This window comes from Ranitomeya imitator, chromosome 1, assembly GCF_032444005.1.
Source record: "Ranitomeya imitator isolate aRanImi1 chromosome 1, aRanImi1.pri, whole genome shotgun sequence".
NCBI lineage: Eukaryota > Metazoa > Chordata > Amphibia > Anura > Dendrobatidae > Ranitomeya > Ranitomeya imitator.
Window position 1 is genome coordinate 1,222,601,414 of NC_091282.1, and position 18,450 is coordinate 1,222,619,863.

The 18,450-nt window shown below is 46.0% G+C and overlaps 1 protein-coding gene across 1 annotated transcript in view; it reads left to right on the forward strand.

Annotated features, from left to right (window-relative positions):
• Positions 1–18,450, forward strand: part of LOC138657212 (vomeronasal type-2 receptor 26-like) — a 123,296-nt gene that overhangs the window by 38,281 nt on the left and 66,565 nt on the right. The window contains exon 2 of the mRNA XM_069744858.1: positions 1,880–2,003. Coding sequence (XP_069600959.1) covers positions 1,880–2,003 — 124 coding nt within the window. The remainder of the gene's footprint in view (positions 1–1,879; positions 2,004–18,450) is intronic.

An 18,450-nucleotide genomic window follows, 5' to 3' on the forward strand; every position in this document is an offset into this window, starting at 1 on the left:
TCTTGTACCTTCTGCTACATTTCCAAGTTGAAGACCCTAAAGTCGATGACCCGGAAGACCACCCCGATGACGACGACGACGACGACCCGGAAGACCACCCCGATGACGATGACGACGACGGCGGAGATGACGACACTGGAGACGACGACCCTGGAGACGATGACATGGAAGACCGAGAAGCAGAAGAACAAGAGGCTGCAGAACAAAGAGCAGAAGAACATTAAGCATAACACTTAATATCAGAGCAAAAGATATTATCTCAATTATATGCAGAAGAAGACTAAGCAGTGTATGGGGGTGAGTCCGTTCCTCCTCGTGGTGCCCCTGGATAAAGCCTGATGCTGCAGGCCAAACTGAACGCGGACAAATGTAACTTTTGTGACAGGCAGAACGGAAGGTGTAATCTTCCAACTTTTATAGATAACAACTACAGGAATGCCTGTCACAAATGAGAATATGATGAAGAAGTAGAATAGGAAGAATAATAACAGTGGAATAAAAAGAATATGTAGAATAGGAAGAATAATAATAGTTGAATAAAATGAATATGAAGAATGTAATAAAAAAAAAAAAAGGTAAAGGATGAAGAAGAAGATGAATAAGGTGAAGAAGAAGTTGATGTCAAAGATGCTGATGATGATGAAGATGAAAGTGTGGGAAAAGTAAAAAAAAAAAAGAAAAAAAAGAAGGGGAAGGGCGTGGAATAGTGAAACATCAATATCGGACAAAATAAAAAAAAATATACATAGTCAATATCTTTGTCACTCCGAACGTCTTTAGAAAAAAAAAAAATCATGCTATTCTATTTGATTGGGCTAAACCTCTATGACTTTAATGTCTCCGCCACCTCCCCAAATACATCCTGCATTATTCTTAGTTGTTTTCCTTCATGTAGAATGAACCTACAAGGAAAGAAAGGGTTTATTTTAATTCCGATATTTTGGTCCCATTGACTTGCATTGGGATCGGGTATCGGCGATATCCGATATTTTTTGAATATCGGCTGATCCAATCCGATACCGATACTTTCCGATATCGGAAGGTATCGCTCAACACTAATCACAACTTGTTTGCACTGGCTGGGACCTGCAAATTTCTTAACATTCATCACAATTTTGATTTCTGACGATCAATTCATTTGTCTCTCCTGATGACAAGATAAAGAGGGATTATTGGTCGTGAGAAATGTAACCATCAATTCTCACCAGTATAACTAATATCCGTGAAATAAACACCTGACTGCCTGCGACTTGGGTAAAATGGCCGCAGCAGCCTTTTATTGAACATTGCCACAAACTTGGGGCGCCCACAACCCTGCCACCCAGAACATTATAGAATATTAACCAGCTGATAGGTCTGGTGCAGAGGCATAACCCACAACCTTTTTCATCCTCCCCAATTGCACTGCACCAGCCCAGAGCAGGAGGTATTAATAACTCTTAATTAGTACCCCTAAATTCACAGGACTTACGCCCCCAAGATGCCTTGGCCTCTCACAGAAGCCACAACACCCTACCAGTGCCTTCCCACCAAATGCCATCACCAGTGGACCAGCCTCTAACCCGGACCTATCCCCCCGCTGATGTGACAGGAAAAGGGTGGGTCGGCAGCTGGATCCGGGGTGCAAGAGAAGGCAGGAACCCTCCCCTATCCCTTATATAACCCCCCAACCCCGCCTCCAAAACTCCCTCCCACCAATCAGACTCCTTGCATGTGCACCACCAAAACTCCCTCCCATTCTTATTTTCACACCAGTTAACCCCTTCACTCCCACAATCTAGAGTGTCATGTGGCCTGTCCACCCTGCAGCTCCTTCACTTGTGTCATTTATCAGCATTCAGTCTTTGTCCCTCCGGTAATGTTCTCCTCTGTTTCTCAGGTCCCAGTATCCCGCTGCTCAGATCACTGCTCACCTGGAAGCTGGAAAAAGGCGAAACCGACAATTCACACCTGCTGCTATGACTGCATCCCGTGTTCAGAAGGCGAGATCTCCAATATAACCGGTATGTACAGTCTGAGGGATGTAACCGGCGTCCGGCACCTTCTTATAGGAGATGGACTCCGCATCGACCACATTCACACAGGAAGATGGACTCCGCATCGACCACAATCACACAGGAAGATGGACTCCGCATTGACCACATTCACACAGGAAGATGGACTCCGCATCGACCACATTCACACAGGAAAATGGACTCCGCATCGACCACATTCACACAGGAAGATGGACTCCGCATCGACCACAATCACAAAGGAAGATGGACTCCGCATCGACCACAATCACAAAGGAAGATGGACTCCGCATCGACCATATTCACACAGGAAGATGGACTCCGCATCTACCACATTCACACAGGAAGATGGACTCCGCATCGACCACATTCACACAGGAAGATGGACTCCGCATTGACCACATTCACACAGGAAGATGGACTCCGCATTGACCACATTCACACAGGAAGATGGACTCCGCATCGACCACAATCACACAGGAAGATGGACTCCGCATCGACCACATTCACACAGGATGATGGACTTGGCATCGACCACATTCACACAGGAAGATGGACTCCGCATCGACCACAATCACACAGGAAGATGGACTCCGCATCGACCACATTCACACAGGAAGATGGACTCCGCATCGACCACATTCACACAGGAAGATGGACTCCGCATTGACCACATTCACACAGGAAGATGGACTCCGCATCGACCACAATCACACAGGAAGATGGACTCCGCATCGACCACATTCACACAGGATGATGGACTTGGCATCGACCACATTCACACAGGAAGATGGACTCCGCATCGACCACAATCACACAGGAAGATGGACTCCGCATCGACCACATTCACACAGGAAGATGGACTCCGCATCTACCACATTCACACAGGAAGATGGACTCTGCATTGACCACATTCACACAGGAAGATGGACTCCGCATCTACCACATTCACACAGGAAGATGGACTCCGCATCGACCACATTCACACAGGATGATGGACTTGGCATCGACCACATTCACACAGGAAGATGGACTCCGCATCGACCACAATCACACAGGAAGATGGACTCCGCATCGACCACATTCACACAGGAAGATGGACTCCGCATCTACCACATTCACACAGGAAGATGGACTCTGCATTGACCACATTCACACAGGAAGATGGACTCCGCATCTACCACATTCACACAGGAAGATGGACTCCGCATCGACCACAATCACACAGGAAGATGGACTCCGCATCGACCACATTCACACAGGATGATGGACTCCACATCGACCACATTCACACAGGAAGATGGACTCCGCACCAACCACATTCACACAGGAAGATAGATTCCGCATCTACCACATTCACACAGGAAGATGGACTCCGCACCGACCACATTCACACAGGAAGATGGACTCCGCACCAACCACATTCACACAGGAAGATAGATTCCGCATCGACCACAATCACACAGGAAGATGGACTCCGCATCGACCACATTCACACAGAAAGATGAACTCCACATCGACCACATTCACACAGGAAGATGGACTCCGCATCGACCACATTCACACAGGAAGATGGACTCCGCATCGACCACATTCACACAGGAAGATGGACTGCGCATCGACCACATTCACACAGGAAGATGGACTCTGCATCCACCACAATCACACAGGAAGATGTACTCCGCATCGACCACATTCACACAGGAAGATGGACTCCGCATCAACCACATTCACACAGGAAGATGGACTCCGCATCGACCACATTCACACAGTGCAGACCCGGACGTCACTCAGGGATCGTTGTTTTGGATATTAGTCACCACCTTGCACTGTCTGCACCGGCCACTGCCCAGCATTGTCTGCAGTGGTCACCGCCCAGCACTGTCTGCAGCGGTTACACGGAGGATAGAACTTCATAATCTTCAGATGTATCACACATGATAGGATTAGATACACAGCTCAGCAGATGGTATCACACAGGATACTACCCGGATATTAACTGGGAAACAGAAACCTGTGAAACCCATAAAGGCAACATGTTTCTGCTAATAACCAAGAAAAATTATCTTTCACAATTGGTGCAGAATCCAACCAGAGGAGCAGCACTTTTAGACCTAATACTATCTAATAGACCTGACAGAATAACAAATCTGCAGGTGGTTGGGCATTTAGGAAATAGCGACCACAATATTGTACAGTTTCACCTGTCTTTCACTAGGGGGACTTGTCAGGGAGTCACAAAAACATTGAACTTTAGGAAGGCAAAGTTTGACCAGCTTAGAGATGCCCTTAATCTGGTAGACTGGGACAATATCCTCAGAAATGAGAATACAGATAATAAATGGGAAATGTTTAAGAACATCCTAAATAGGCAGTGTAAGCGGTTTATACCTTGTGGGAATAAAAGGACTAGAAATAGGAAAAACCCAATGTGGCTAAACAAAGAAGTAAGACAGGCAATTAACAGTAAAAAGAAAGCATTTGCACTACTAAAGCAGGATGGCACCATTGAAGCTCTAAAAAACTATAGGGAGAAAAATACTTTATCTAAAAAACTAATTAAAGCTGCCAAAAAGGAAACAGAGAAGCACATTGCTAAGGAGAGTAAAACTAATCCCAAACTGTTCTTCAACTATATCAATAGTAAAAGAATAAAAACTGAAAATGTAGGCCCCTTAAAAAATAGTGAGGAAAGAATGGTTGTAGATGACGAGGAAAAAGCTAACATATTAAACACCTTCTTCTCCACGGTATTCACGGTGGAAAATGAAATGCTAGGTGAAATCCCAAGAAACAATGAAAACCCTATATTAAGGGTCACCAATCTAACCCAAGAAGAGGTGCGAAACCAGCTAAATAAGATTAAAATAGATAAATCTCCGGGTCCGGATGGCATACACCCACGAGTACTAAGAGAACTAAGTAATGTAATAGATAAACCATTATTTCTTATTTTTAGGGAATCTATAGCGACGGGGTCTGTTCCGCAGGATTGGCGCATAGCAAATGTGGTGCAAATATTCAAAAAGGGCTCTAAAAGTGAACCTGGAAATTATAGGCCAGTAAGTCTAACCTCTGTTGTTGGTAAAATATTTGAAGGGTTTCTGAGGGATGTTATTCTGGATTATCTCAATGAGAATAACTGTTTAGCTCCATATCAGCATGGGTTTATGAGAAATCGCTCCTGTCAAACCAATCTAATCAGTTTTTATGAAGAGGTAAGCTATAGGCTGGACAACGGTGAGTCATTGGACATGGTATATCTCGATTTTTCCAAAGCGTTTGATACCGTGCCGCACAAGAGGTTGGTACACAAAATGAGAATGCTTGGTCTGGGGGAAAATGTGTGTAAATGGGTTAGTAACTGGCTTAGTGATAGAAAGCAGAGGGTGGTTATAAATGGTATAGTCTCTAACTGGGTCGCTGTGACCAGTGGGGTACCGCAGGGGTCGGTATTGGGACCTGTTCTCTTCAACATATTCATTAATGATCTGGTAGAAGGTTTACACAGTAAAATATCGATATTTGCAGATGATACAAAACTATGTAAAGCAGTTAATACAAGAGAAGATAGTATTCTGCTACAGATGGATCTGGACAAGTTGGAAACTTGGTCTGAAAGGCGGCAGATGAGGTTTAACAATGATAAATGTAAGGTTATACACATGGGAAGAAGGAATCAATATCAACATTACACACTGAACGGGAAACCACTGGGTAAATCTGACAGGGAGAAGGACTTGGGGATCCTAGTTAATGATAAACTTACCTGGAGCAGCCAGTGCCAGGCAGCAGCTGCCAAGGCAAACAGGATCATGGGGTGCATTATAAGAAGTCTGGATACACATGATGAGAGCATTATACTGCCTCTGTAAAAATCCCTAGTTAGACCGCACATGGAGTACTGTGTCCAGTTTTGGGCACCGGTACTCAGGAAGGATATAATAGAACTAGAGAGAGTACAAAAGAGGGCAACAACATTAATAAAGGGGATGGGAGAACTACAATACCCAGATAGATTAGCGAAATTAGGATTATTTAGTCTAGAAAAATTGTTGTGATGCTATGATGGCGCAAACAATGGCTGACGTGATTCTGATCCTATGGGTAACGAGGATCCGTCTTCTGGCGGCAGCGGTTGGCTTCCGGTACTTTCTGCCGAGCCTTTAATCCATCTACTGATGCAGCCAAGAGAGTATAGGTCTCGACACTCTCCAGGTTCAACATAGGCCAGTAGACGTACATGGTGGAATCAGGGCACAGTTTATGGTCCCACACTGAGTCTCTCTGAGGTGAAGCATGCGCGGTACTCACTAGCCCAGAGGATTTAGCCCTTTGTCTCAAAAGTCGAGTCGAGTGAAATCGGCCGATTATCGCGAAAAGTCGGGGATCGACCGAAACACGAAACTCAATGCAAGTCATTGGGGAAGCATAGTCGGCAGTGAGTGGAGGCCAGGAAAACACGTACAGTGCCTATTTTAATGGCAAAAACATCCATTCTTGTTACTGAAGCTTGTCAATCTTAATTTACCTTATAATAATAGTAAGGCATTGGAAATTGGGGGTCATTTGGCTAAAGTTGTGGGGGGTAGGGCTGGTTCAAGTATTTAGTGGGCCCAGGAAATCTGGACCATGTCACGGTAGTGGAGCAGGGAGAGGTAAGTATTTAAACTTTGCAAGTGCTGTGATCCTGAGCAAGCAGGGGGGGCCACTCGTTGGCACTGGCACAGGGCCCTTCAAAGTACGGCGGTGTGTTTGCACGGTGGGGGCGCCTCCCACCGGCAGCGACACTTTTGCATACTATGAGGGGCCCTGTGCCAGTGACGTCGCCAATGACTATTCCCCCCCCCACCTGATGAAGGAACCTGCACTTTCATCTGCACCTTCCTCTTTTTCCCCGTGTAAGGTGGTATGGTATGCGGGAAGGGGAACCTGACTTTCAGCAGTGTCACTGTTATGTAGGTAATCCAGTGACACAGTGTGCCAGCGATCAGAGCACATACAGTGATCTGACAAAACCCAAAAACAATAGAACGAGCTCTGAGACGTGGAATCTCTGTAGACCGCAATACCTGAACCTATCCTAAACACAACTAAAGGCAGCTGTGGATTGCGCCTGACACTACCTATGCAACTCGGCACAGCCTGAGAAACTGACTAGCCTGAAGATAGAAAAACAAGCCTGGCTTGCCTCAGAGAAATACCCCAAAGGAAAAGGCAGCCCCCCACATATAATGACGGTGAGTAAGATGAAAAGACAAAACGTAGGGATGAAATAGATTCAGCAAAGTGAGGCCCGATATTCTAGATAGAGCGCAGGATAGCAAAGAGAACTTTGCAGTCTACAAAAAACCCTAAAGCAAAAACCACGCAAAGGGGGCAAAAAGACCCACCGTGCCGAACTAACGGCACGGCGGTACACCCTTTGCGTCTCAGAGCTTCCAGCAAAACAAAAAGACAAGCTGGACAGAAAATATAGCGACAAAAGCAAAGAAGCACTTATCTAAGCAGAGCAGCAGGCCACAGGAAAGATCCAGAAGCTCAGATCCAACACTGGAACATTGACAAGGAGCAAGGAAGACAGAATCAGGTGGAGTTAAATAACAAAGCAGCCAACGAGCTCACCAGAACACCTGAGGAAGGAAGCTCAGAAGCTGCAGTACCACTTGTGACCACAGGAGTGAATTCAGCCACAGAATTCACAACAGTACCCCCCCCCTTGAGGAGGGGTCACCGAACCCTCACCAGAGCCCCCAGGCCGACCAGGATGAGCCACATGAAAGGCACGAACAAGATCTGGAGCATGGACATCAGAGGCAAAAACCCAGGAATTATCTTCCTGAGCATAACACTTCCATTTAACCAGATACTGGAGTTTCCGTCTAGAAACACGAGAATCCAAAATTTTCTCCACAATATACTCCAATTCCCCCTCCACCAAAACCGGGGCAGGAGGCTCAACAGATGGAACCATAGGTGCCACGTATCTCCGCAACAACGACCTATGGAATACATTATGTATGGAAAAGGAGTCTGGGAAGGACAGACGAAAAGACACAGGATTGAGAATCTCAGAAATCCTATATATACCAATTAAACGAGGTTTAAATTTAGGAGAGGAAACCTTCATAGGAATATGACGAGAAGATAACCAAACCAGATCCCCAACACGAAGTCGGGGACCCACACGGCGTCTGCGATTAGCGAAAAGTTGAGCCTTCTCCTGGGACAAGGTCAAATTGTCCACTACCTGAGTCCAGATCTGCTGCAACCTGTCCATCACAGAATCCACACCAGGACAGTCCGAAGACTCAACCTGTCCTGAAGAGAAACGAGGATGGAACCCAGAATTGCAGAAAAATGGAGAGACCAAGGTAGCCGAGCTGGCCCGATTATTAAGGGCGAACTCAGCCAACGGCAAAAAGGACACCCAATCATCCTGGTCAGCAGAAACAAAGCATCTCAGATATGTTTCCAATGTCTGATTAGTTCGTTCGGTCTGGCCATTAGTCTGAGGATGGAAAGCCGAGGAAAAAGATAGGTCAATGCCCATCCTACCACAAAAGGCTCGCCAAAACCTTGAAACAAACTGGGAACCTCTGTCAGAAACAATATTCTCAGGAATGCCATGCAAACGAACCACATGCTGGAAGAACAAAGGCACCAAATCAGAGGAGGAAGGCAATTTAACCAAGGGCACCAGATCGACCATTTTAGAAAAGCGATCACAGACCACCCAAATGACTGACATCTTTTGAGAAACGGGAAGGTCAGAAATGAAATCCATCGAAATATGTGTCCAAGGCCTCTTTGGGACCGGCAAGGGCAAAAGCAACCCACTGGCACGTGAACAGCAGGGCTTAGCCCTAGCACAAATCCCACAGGACTGCACAAAAGTACGTACATCCCGTGACACAGATGGCCACCAGAAGGATCTAGCCAATAACTCTCTGGTACCAAAGATTCCAGGATGACCAGCCAACACCGAACAATGAAGTTCAGAGATAACTTTATTAGTCCACCTATCAGGGACGAACAGTTTCTCCGCCGGAAAACGATCAGGTTTATTCGCCTGAAATTTTTGCAACACTCGCCGCAAATCAGGGGAGATGGCAGACACAATGACTCCTTCCTTGAGGATACTCGCCGGCTCAGATAAACCCGGAGAGTCGGGCACAAAACTCCTAGACAGAGCATCCGCCTTCACATTTTTAGAGCCCGGAAGGTACGAAATCACAAAGTCGAAGCGGGCAAAAAATAACGACCAACGGGCCTGTCTAGGATTCAAGCGCTTGGCAGACTCGAGATAAGTAAGGTTCTTATGATCAGTCAATACCACCACGCGATGCTTAGCTCCTTCAAGCCAATGACGCCACTCCTCGAATGCCCACTTCATGGCCAGCAACTCTCGGTTGCCCACATCATAATTACGCTCAGCAGCCGAAAACTTCCTGGAAAAGAAAGCACATAGTTTCAACACTGAGCAACCAGAACCTCTCTGTGACAAAACCGCCCCTGCTCCAATCTCAGAAGCATCAACCTCAACCTGGAACGGAAGAGAAACATCTGGTTGACACAACACAGGGGCAGAACAAAAACGACACTTCAACTCCTGAAAAGCTTCCACAGCAGCAGAAGACCAATTAACCAAATCAGCCCTTCTTGGTCAAATCGGTCAATGGTTTGGCAATGCTAGAAAAATTACAGATGAAGCGACGATAAAAATTAGCAAAGCCCAGGAACTTTTGCAGACTTTTCAGAGATGTCGGCTGAGTCCAATCCTGGATGGCTTGGACCTTCACCGGATCCATCTCGATAGTAGAAGGGGAAAAGATGAACCCCAAAAATGAAACTTTCTGCACACCAAAGAGACACTTTGATCCCTTTACAAACAAAGAATTAGCACGCAGGACCTGAAAAACCATTCTGGCCTGCTTCACATGAGACTCCCAATCATCTGAGAAGATCAAAATGTCATCCAAGTAAACAATCAGGAATTTATCCAGATACTCACGGAAGATGTCATGCATAAAAGACTGAAACACAGATGGAGCATTGGCAAGTCCGAACGGCATCACTAGATACTCAAAATGACCCTCGGGCGTATTAAATGCAGTTTTCCATTCATCTCCTTGCCTGATTCTCACCAGATTATACGCACCACGAAGATCTATCTTAGTGAACCAACTAGCCCCCTTAATCCGAGCAAACAAGTCAGATAACAATGGCAAGGGATACTGAAATTTAATAGTGATTTTATTAAGAAGGCGGTAATCAATACATGGTCTCAGCGAGCCATCCTTCTTAGCTACAAAAAAGAACCCTGCTCCCAGTGGTGATGACGATGGGCGAATATGTCCCTTCTCCAGGGATTCCTTCACATAACTGCGCATAGCGGCGTGTTCAGGCACGGATAAATTAAATAATCGACCTTTAGGGAATTTACTACCAGGAATCAAATTGATAGCACAATCACAATCCCTATGCGGAGGTAGGGCATCGGACTTGGGCTCTTCAAATACATCCTGATAATCAGACAAGAACTCTGGGACCTCAGAAGGAGTGGATGATGAAATTGACAAAAATGGAACATCACCATGTACCCCCTGACAACCCCAGCTGGATACCGACATAGAATTCCAATCCAATACTGGGTTATGGGTTTGCAGCCATGGCAACCCCAACACGACCACATCATGCAGATTATGTAGCACCAGAAAGCGAATAACCTCCTGATGTGCAGGAGCCATGCACATGGTCAGCTGGGCCCAGTACTGAGGTTTATTCTTGGCCAAAGGTGTAGCATCAATTCCTCTCAACGGAATAGGACACCGCAAAGGCTCCAAGAAAAGCCCACAACGTTTAGCATAATCCAAATCCATCAAATTCAGGGCAGCGCCTGAATCCACAAACGCCATGACAGAATATGATGACAAAGAGCATATCAAAGTAACGGACAGAAGGAATTTGGACTGTACAGTACCAATGACGGCAGACCTAGCGAACCACTTAGTGCGCTTAGGACAATCAGAAATAGCATGAGTGGAATCACCAGAGTAGAAACACAGCCCATTCAGACGTCTGTGTTCTCGCCGTTCAACTCTGGTCATAGTCCTATCGCACTGCATCGGCTCAGGTTTAAACTCAGGCAATACCGCCAAATGGTGCACAGATTTACGCTCGCGCAAGCGTCGACCGATCTGAATGGCCAAAGACATAGACTCATTCAAACCAGCAGGCATAGGAAAACCCACCATGACATCCTTAAGAGCCTCAGTGAGGCCCTTTCTGAACAAAGCTGCCAGCGCAGATTCATTCCACTGAGTGAGTACAGACCATTTCCTAAATTTCTGACAATATACTTCTATATCATCCTGACCCTGGCACAAAGCCAGCAAATTTTTCTCAGCCTGATCCACTGAATTAGGCTCATCGTATAGCAATCCGAGCGCCAGGAAAAACGCATCGACACTACTCAATGCAGGGTCTCCTGGCGCAAGAGAAAATGCCCAGTCCTGAGGGTCGCCGCGCAAAAAAGAAATAATAATCAAAACCTGTTGAACTGGATTACCAGAAGAATGAGGTTTCAAGGCCAGAAATAGCTTACAATTATTTTTGAAGCTCAGAAACTTAGTTCTATCACCAAAAAACAAATCAGGAATAGGAATTCTTGGTTCAAGCATAGATTTCTGATCAATAGTATCTTGAATCTTTTGTACATTTATAACGAGATTATCCATTGAAGAGCACAGACCCTGAAAATCCATGTCCACAGCTGTGTCCTGAAGCACCCAAATGTCTAGGGGAAAAAAAAGACTGAACACAGAGCTGAGAAAAAAAAATGATGTCAGAACTTCTTTTTTCCCTCTATTGAGAATCATTAGTTTAGGCTCCTTGTACTGTTATGAGTGCAATCCAGTGACACAGTGTACCAGCGATCAGAGCACATACAGTGATCTGACAATAACCCAAAAACAATAGAACGAGCTCTGAGACGTGGAATCTCTGTAGACCGCAATACCTGAACCTATCCTAAACACAACTAAAGGCAGCTGTGGATTGCGCCTGACACTACCTATGCAACTCGGCACAGCCTGAGAAACTGACTAGCCTGAAGATAGAAAAACAAGCCTGGCTTGCCTCAGAGAAATACCCTAAAGGAAAAGGAAGCCCCCCACATATAATGACGGTGAGTAAGATGAAAAGACAAAACGTAGGGATGAAATAGATTCAGCAAAGTGAGGCCCAATATTCTAGATAGAGCGAGGATAGCAAAGAGAACTTTGCAGTCTACAAAAAACCCTAAAGCAAAAACCACGCAAAGGGGGCAAAAAGACCCACCGTGCCGAACTAACGGCACGGCGGTACACCCTTTGCGTCTCAGAGCTTCCAGCAAAACAAAAAGACAAGCTGGACAGAAAATATAGCGACAAAAGCAAAGAAGCACTTATCTAAGCAGAGCAGCAGGCCACAGGAAAGATCCAGAAGCTCAGATCCAACACTGTAACATTGACAAGGAGCAAGGAAGACAGAATCAGGTGGAGTTAAATAACTAAGCAGCCAACGAGCTCACCAGAACACCTGAGGGAGGAAGCTCAGAAGCTGCAGTACCACTTGTGACCACAGGAGTGAATTCAGCCACAGAATTCACAACAAGTCACATTCTTGCTGTGTAGCGTGCACGGGGAATGTAGCGTTGTGGGTCAATGTACCAGCAGACTCATCTATCACTGGCTGGGCAATGGGCAGGATGAGGAGGAAACCCAGATGGAGGCCGAAAGAATAAAGTGGGCTAAATGCAGTTCAAAATTGGTAACAGGACTAACCAGGGGGCATTGCTTTGTTCAGTGGAGTACAACTGTAATGAGAGGCTGACACAGTGAGTAGGCCCAAATCAGTAAGCAGGCTAAATGCAGTTCAAAATTGGTAACAGAAGTAAACAGGCGGCACTGGTTTGTTCAGTGTAGGAGAACAGCAAGGAGCGGCAGACACCGTTAGTATGGCCAACAAAACAAGTAGTCCAAATGCAGTGTTATATTGGAAACAATTTAACGAGAGCCTGAAGATAGAAGTTAGGGAAAGGCAACCTGAAGAACACCTTGGAGCGGAAGACACCATTTGTAGAACCCAGACTCAACTTGTAGGCCTAATGCAGTGTTGTTTCAACAACTACTTAACAAGAGCTTCAAGATAGAAGCTAGGGAGAGGCAACCTGGAGAACACCTTGGAGCGGCAGACACCGTCTCTACATCCCAAACCCACTTGTAGGCCTAATGCAGTGTTGTTTCAACAACTGCTTAACGAGAGCTTGAAGATAGAAGCTAGGGAGAGGCAACCTGGAGAACACCTTGGAGTGGCAGACACCGTCTCTACAACCAAGACCCAACTTGTAGGCCTAATGCAGTCTTGTTTAAACAACTACTTAAAGAGAGCCTGAAAATGGAATTTCAGGACAGGAAACCAGGAGAACAACATGGAGCGGCATACACCGTTAGTAGGCCCCAACCCAACTAGTAGGCCAAATGCAGTGTAATATTAACAACTACTTAACGAGAGCCTGAAAATGGAAGTTCAGGACAGGAAACCAGAAGAACAGCATGGAGCGACAGACACCGTTAGTAGGCCCCAACCCAACTAGTAGGCCAAATGCAGTTGTTCCATTTAACAACGATTTAACAAGAGCCTGAAGATAGAAGCTCAGGAAAGGCAACCAGGAGAACACCTTGGAGCAGCAGACACTGTTAGTAGGCCGCAACCAAACTAGTAGCCCCACTGCAGTTATAAAATTCCGATAGGCTGAAAACCTGATAATTGCAGGTAATTTTTTTAAAGAGGACAGCTGTATTGAGTGGCGCTGCCAGACACTGCTAGTAGGCCTTACACCACAAAGTTGGCTCAACGCAGGTTTGAAAAAGGTTACATGGGTACACGGTCTGCATTTGTGTGCTCAGTGGAGGACAATTGGAAGGAGGGACTGCAGAAACACTTAGTAGGCTTAAAATGAAAAAAGTAGGCTCTATGCACTTTTAAATAAGTTCCAGGGGTACATAGGCAGCATTGGTGTGGTCAGTCGAGGACTATTGGAAGGAGGGACCGCAGACAGACTTAGTAGGCCTAAAATAACAAAATAGGCTCTATGCAGCTTCGATTGTGTGGGAACCTGGAGAATACCTTGGAGCGGAAGACACCGTTTGTAGAACCCAGACCCAACTTGTAGGCCTAATGCAGTGTTGTTTCAACAACTACTTAACAAGAGCTTCAAGATAGAAGCTAGGGAGAGGCAACCTGGAGAACACCTTGGAGCGGAAGACACCGTCTCTACATCCCAGACCCAACTTGTAGGCCTAATGCAGTGTTGTTTCAACAACTACTTAACAAGAGCTTCAAGATAGAAGCTAGGGAGAGGCAACCTGGAGAACACCTTGGAGCGGAAGACACCGTCTCTACATCCCAGACCCAACTTGTAGGCCTAATGCAGTGTTGTTTCAACAACTACTTAACAAGAGCTTCAAGATAGAAGCTAGGGAGAGGCAACCTGGAGAACACCTTGGAGCGGCAGACACCGTCTCTACAACCCAGACCCAACTTGAAGGCCTAATGCAGTGTTGTTTCAACAACTACTTAACGACAGCCTGAAAATGGAATTTCAGGACAGGAAACCAGGAGAACAGCACGGAGCGGCATACACCGTTAGTAGGCCCCAACCACACTAGTAGGCCAAATTCAGTGTAATATTAACAACTACTTAACGAGAGCCTGAAAATGGAATTTCAGGACAGGAAACCAGGAGAACAGCAAAGAGCGGCAGACACCGTTAGTAGGCCCCAACCCAACAAGTATGCCAAATGCAGCTGTTCCATTTAACAACTATTTAACGAGAGCCTGAAGATCGAAGATCAGGAAAGGCAACCAGGAGAACACCTTGGAGCGGCAGACACTGTTAGTAGGCCCCAACCAAACTAGTAGCAGCAATGCATTTGTTCCATTTAACAACTATTTAACGAGAGCCTGAAGATCGAAGATCAGGAAAGGCAACCAGGAGAACACCTTGGAGCGGCAGACACTGTTAGTAGGCCCCAACCAAACTAGTAGCAGCAATGAATTTGTTCCATTTAACAACTATTTAACGAGAGCCTGAAGATCGAAGCTCAGGAAAGGCAACCAGGAGAACACCTTGGAGCGGCAGACACTGTTAGTAGGCCCCAACCAAACTAGTAGCAGCAATGCATTTGTTCCATTTAACAACTATTTAACGAGAGCCTGAAGATCGAAGATCAGGAAAGGCAACCAGGAGAACACCTTGCAGCGGCAGACACTGTTAGTAGGCCCCAACCAAACTAGTAGCCCCACTGCAGTTGTTCCATTTAACAACTATTTAATGAGAGCCTGAAGATCGAAGCTCAGGAAAGGCAACCAGGAGAACACCTTGGAGTGGCAGACACTGTTAGTAGGCCCCAACCAAACTAGTAGCAGCAATGCATTTGTTCCATTTAACAACTATTTAACGAGAGCCTGAAGATCGAAGATCAGGAAAGGCAACCAGGAGAACACCTTGCAGCGGCAGACACTGTTAGTAGGCCCCAACCAAACTAGTAGCCCCACTGCAGTTGTTCCATTTAACAACTATTTAACGAGAGCCTGAAGATAGAAGCTCAGGAAAGGCAACCAGGAGAACACCTTGGAGCGGTAGACACTGTTCATAGGCCCCAACCAAACTAGTAGCCCCACTGCAGTTGTTTCATTTAACAACTATTTAACGAGAGCCTGAAGATCGAAGATCAGGAAAGGCAACCAGGAGAACACCTTGGAGCGTTAGTAGGCCCCAGCCAAACTAGTAGCCCCACTGCAGTAGTTCCATTTAACAACTATTTAACAAGAGCCTGAATATCGAAGATCAGGAAAGCCAACCAGGAGAACACCTTGGAGCGGCAGACACTGTTAGTGGACCCCAACCAAACTAGTTTCCCCACTGCAGTTGTTCCATTTAACAACTATTTAACGAGAGCCTGAAGATAGAAGCTCAGGAAAGGCAACCAGGAGAACACCTTGGAGCGGCAGACACTGTTCATAGGCCCCAACCAAACTAGTAGCCCCACTGCAGTTGTTCCATTTAACAACTATTTAACGAGAGCCTGAAGATAGAAGTTCAAGAAAGGCAACCAGGAGAACACCTTGGAGCGGCAGACACTGTTAGTCGGCCCCAACCAAACTAGTAGCAGCAATGCATTTGTTCCATTTAACAACTATTTAACGAGAGCCTGAAGATCGAAGCTCAGGAAAGGCAACCAGGAGAACACCTTGGAGCAGCAGACACTGTTAGTAGGCCCCAATCAAACTAGTAGCCCCACTGCAGTTGTTTCATTTAACAACTATTTAACGAGAGCCTGAAGATCGAAGATCAGGAAAGGCAACCAGGAGAACACCTTGGAGCGTTAGTAGGCCCCAGCCAAACTAGTAGCCCCACTGCAGTAGTTCCATTTAACAACTATTTAACAAGAGCCTGAATATCGAAGATCAGGAAAGCCAACCAGGAGAACACCTTGGAGCGGCAGACACTGTTAGTGGGCCCCAACCAAACTAGTTTCCCCACTGCAGTTGTTCCATTTAACAACTATTTAACGAGAGCCTGAAGATAGAAGCTCAGGAAAGGCCACCAGGAGAAAACCTTGGAGCGGCAGACACTGTTAGTATGCCCCAACCAAATTAGTAGCCCCACTGCAACTGTAAAATTCCGATAGGCTGAAAACCTGATAATTGCAGGTAATTTTTTTAAAGAGGACAGCTGTATTGAGTGGCGCTGCCAGACACTGCTAGCAGACCTAACACCACAAAGTTGGCTCGACGCAGGTTTAAAAAAGGTTACATGGGTACACGGTCTGCATTGGTGTGCTCAGTGGAGGAGAATTGGAAGGAGGGACCGCAGAAACACTTAGTAGGCCTAAAATAAAAAAGTAGGCTCTATGCACTTTAAAATAGGTTCCAGGGGTACACAGGCAGCATTGGTGTGCTCAGTGGAGGACCATTGGAAGGAGGGACCGCAGACAGACTTAGTAGGCCTAAAATAACAAAATAGGATCTATGCAGCTTCGATTATGTGGCAACCTGGAGAACACCTTTGAGCGGAAGACACCGTTTGTAGTACCCAGACCCAACTAGTAGGCCTAATGCAGTGTTGTTTCAACAACTACTTAACAAGAGCTTCAAGATAAAAGCTAGGGAGAGGCAACCTGGAGAACTCCTTGGAGCGGCAGACACCATCTCTACAACCCAGACCCAACTTGTAGGCCTAATGCTGTGTTGTTTCAATAACTACTTAACAAGAGCTTCAAGATAGAATCGAGGTAGAGGCAACCTGGAGAACACCTTGGAGCGGAAGACTCAGTTTGTAGACCACAACGAAACATGTGGCCCCAATGCAGTTTTATAATTCTGACAGGCTGAAATTAAGTGGCTTAGACAGACACTTCTAGTAGGCCTTACGCCACAAAGTTGGCTCACTGCAGGTTGAAAAAAGTTACATGGCTACACGGTCAGCATTGGTGTGCTCAGCGGAGGACAAATGGAAGGAGGGACCGCAGACAGACTTAGTAGGCCTAAAATAAAAATAAAAATTAGGCACAATGCAGTTTGAATTATTTTGCAGGGGTACACAGGCAGCATTGGTGTGGTCAGCGGAGGACAACTTGAAGGAGGGACCACAGACAGACTTAGGAGGCCTAAAATAAAAAAATTAGGCTCAATGCAGTTCCAATTATCTTGCAGGGGTACACAGGCAGCATTGGTGTGGTCAGCGGAGGACAATTTGAAGGAGGGACCGCAGACAGACTTAGTAGGCCTAAAATAAAAAAATTATGCTCAATGCAGTTTTAATTATCTTGCAGGGGTACACAGGCAGCATTAGTGTGGTCAGCGGAGGACAATTTGAAGGAGGGACTGCAGACACACTTAGTAGGCCTAAAATTAAAAAAATAGGCTCAAAGCACCTAAGATTATGTAGCAGGGATACACAGGCAGCATTGGTGAGGTCAGCGGAGGACGATTGGAAGGAATGTCTGACACAGTTAGTACTCCCAAAAAATAAATAGATGTTAATGTCTCGCAATACAACAAAACCAAAAAACAAAAGGGTGGCATACTTAGGTACAGGGGAGGGATCCTCTGCTGAGTTTCAGACATAGTAATTTGGCGCTACGTATTTACTGGTGTCAATATAGGACACTGACCCTGACTATTTTAACTAGCATCATACATGTCAACAAATTGGTATTGTCAGTGCCAGGCATTGAAGGATGACAGCGCATAGACTAAACATTGGTGGAGCTGTGAGAGATAATTTTGCAAGTGGTAGAGCACTGTTTGAGCTGGGGGGGGAACTCTCTTGTGGCCGGTGGTACAGGCCCAGGGCCCCTCATGTTACAACGGTCTGTCTGACGATAAG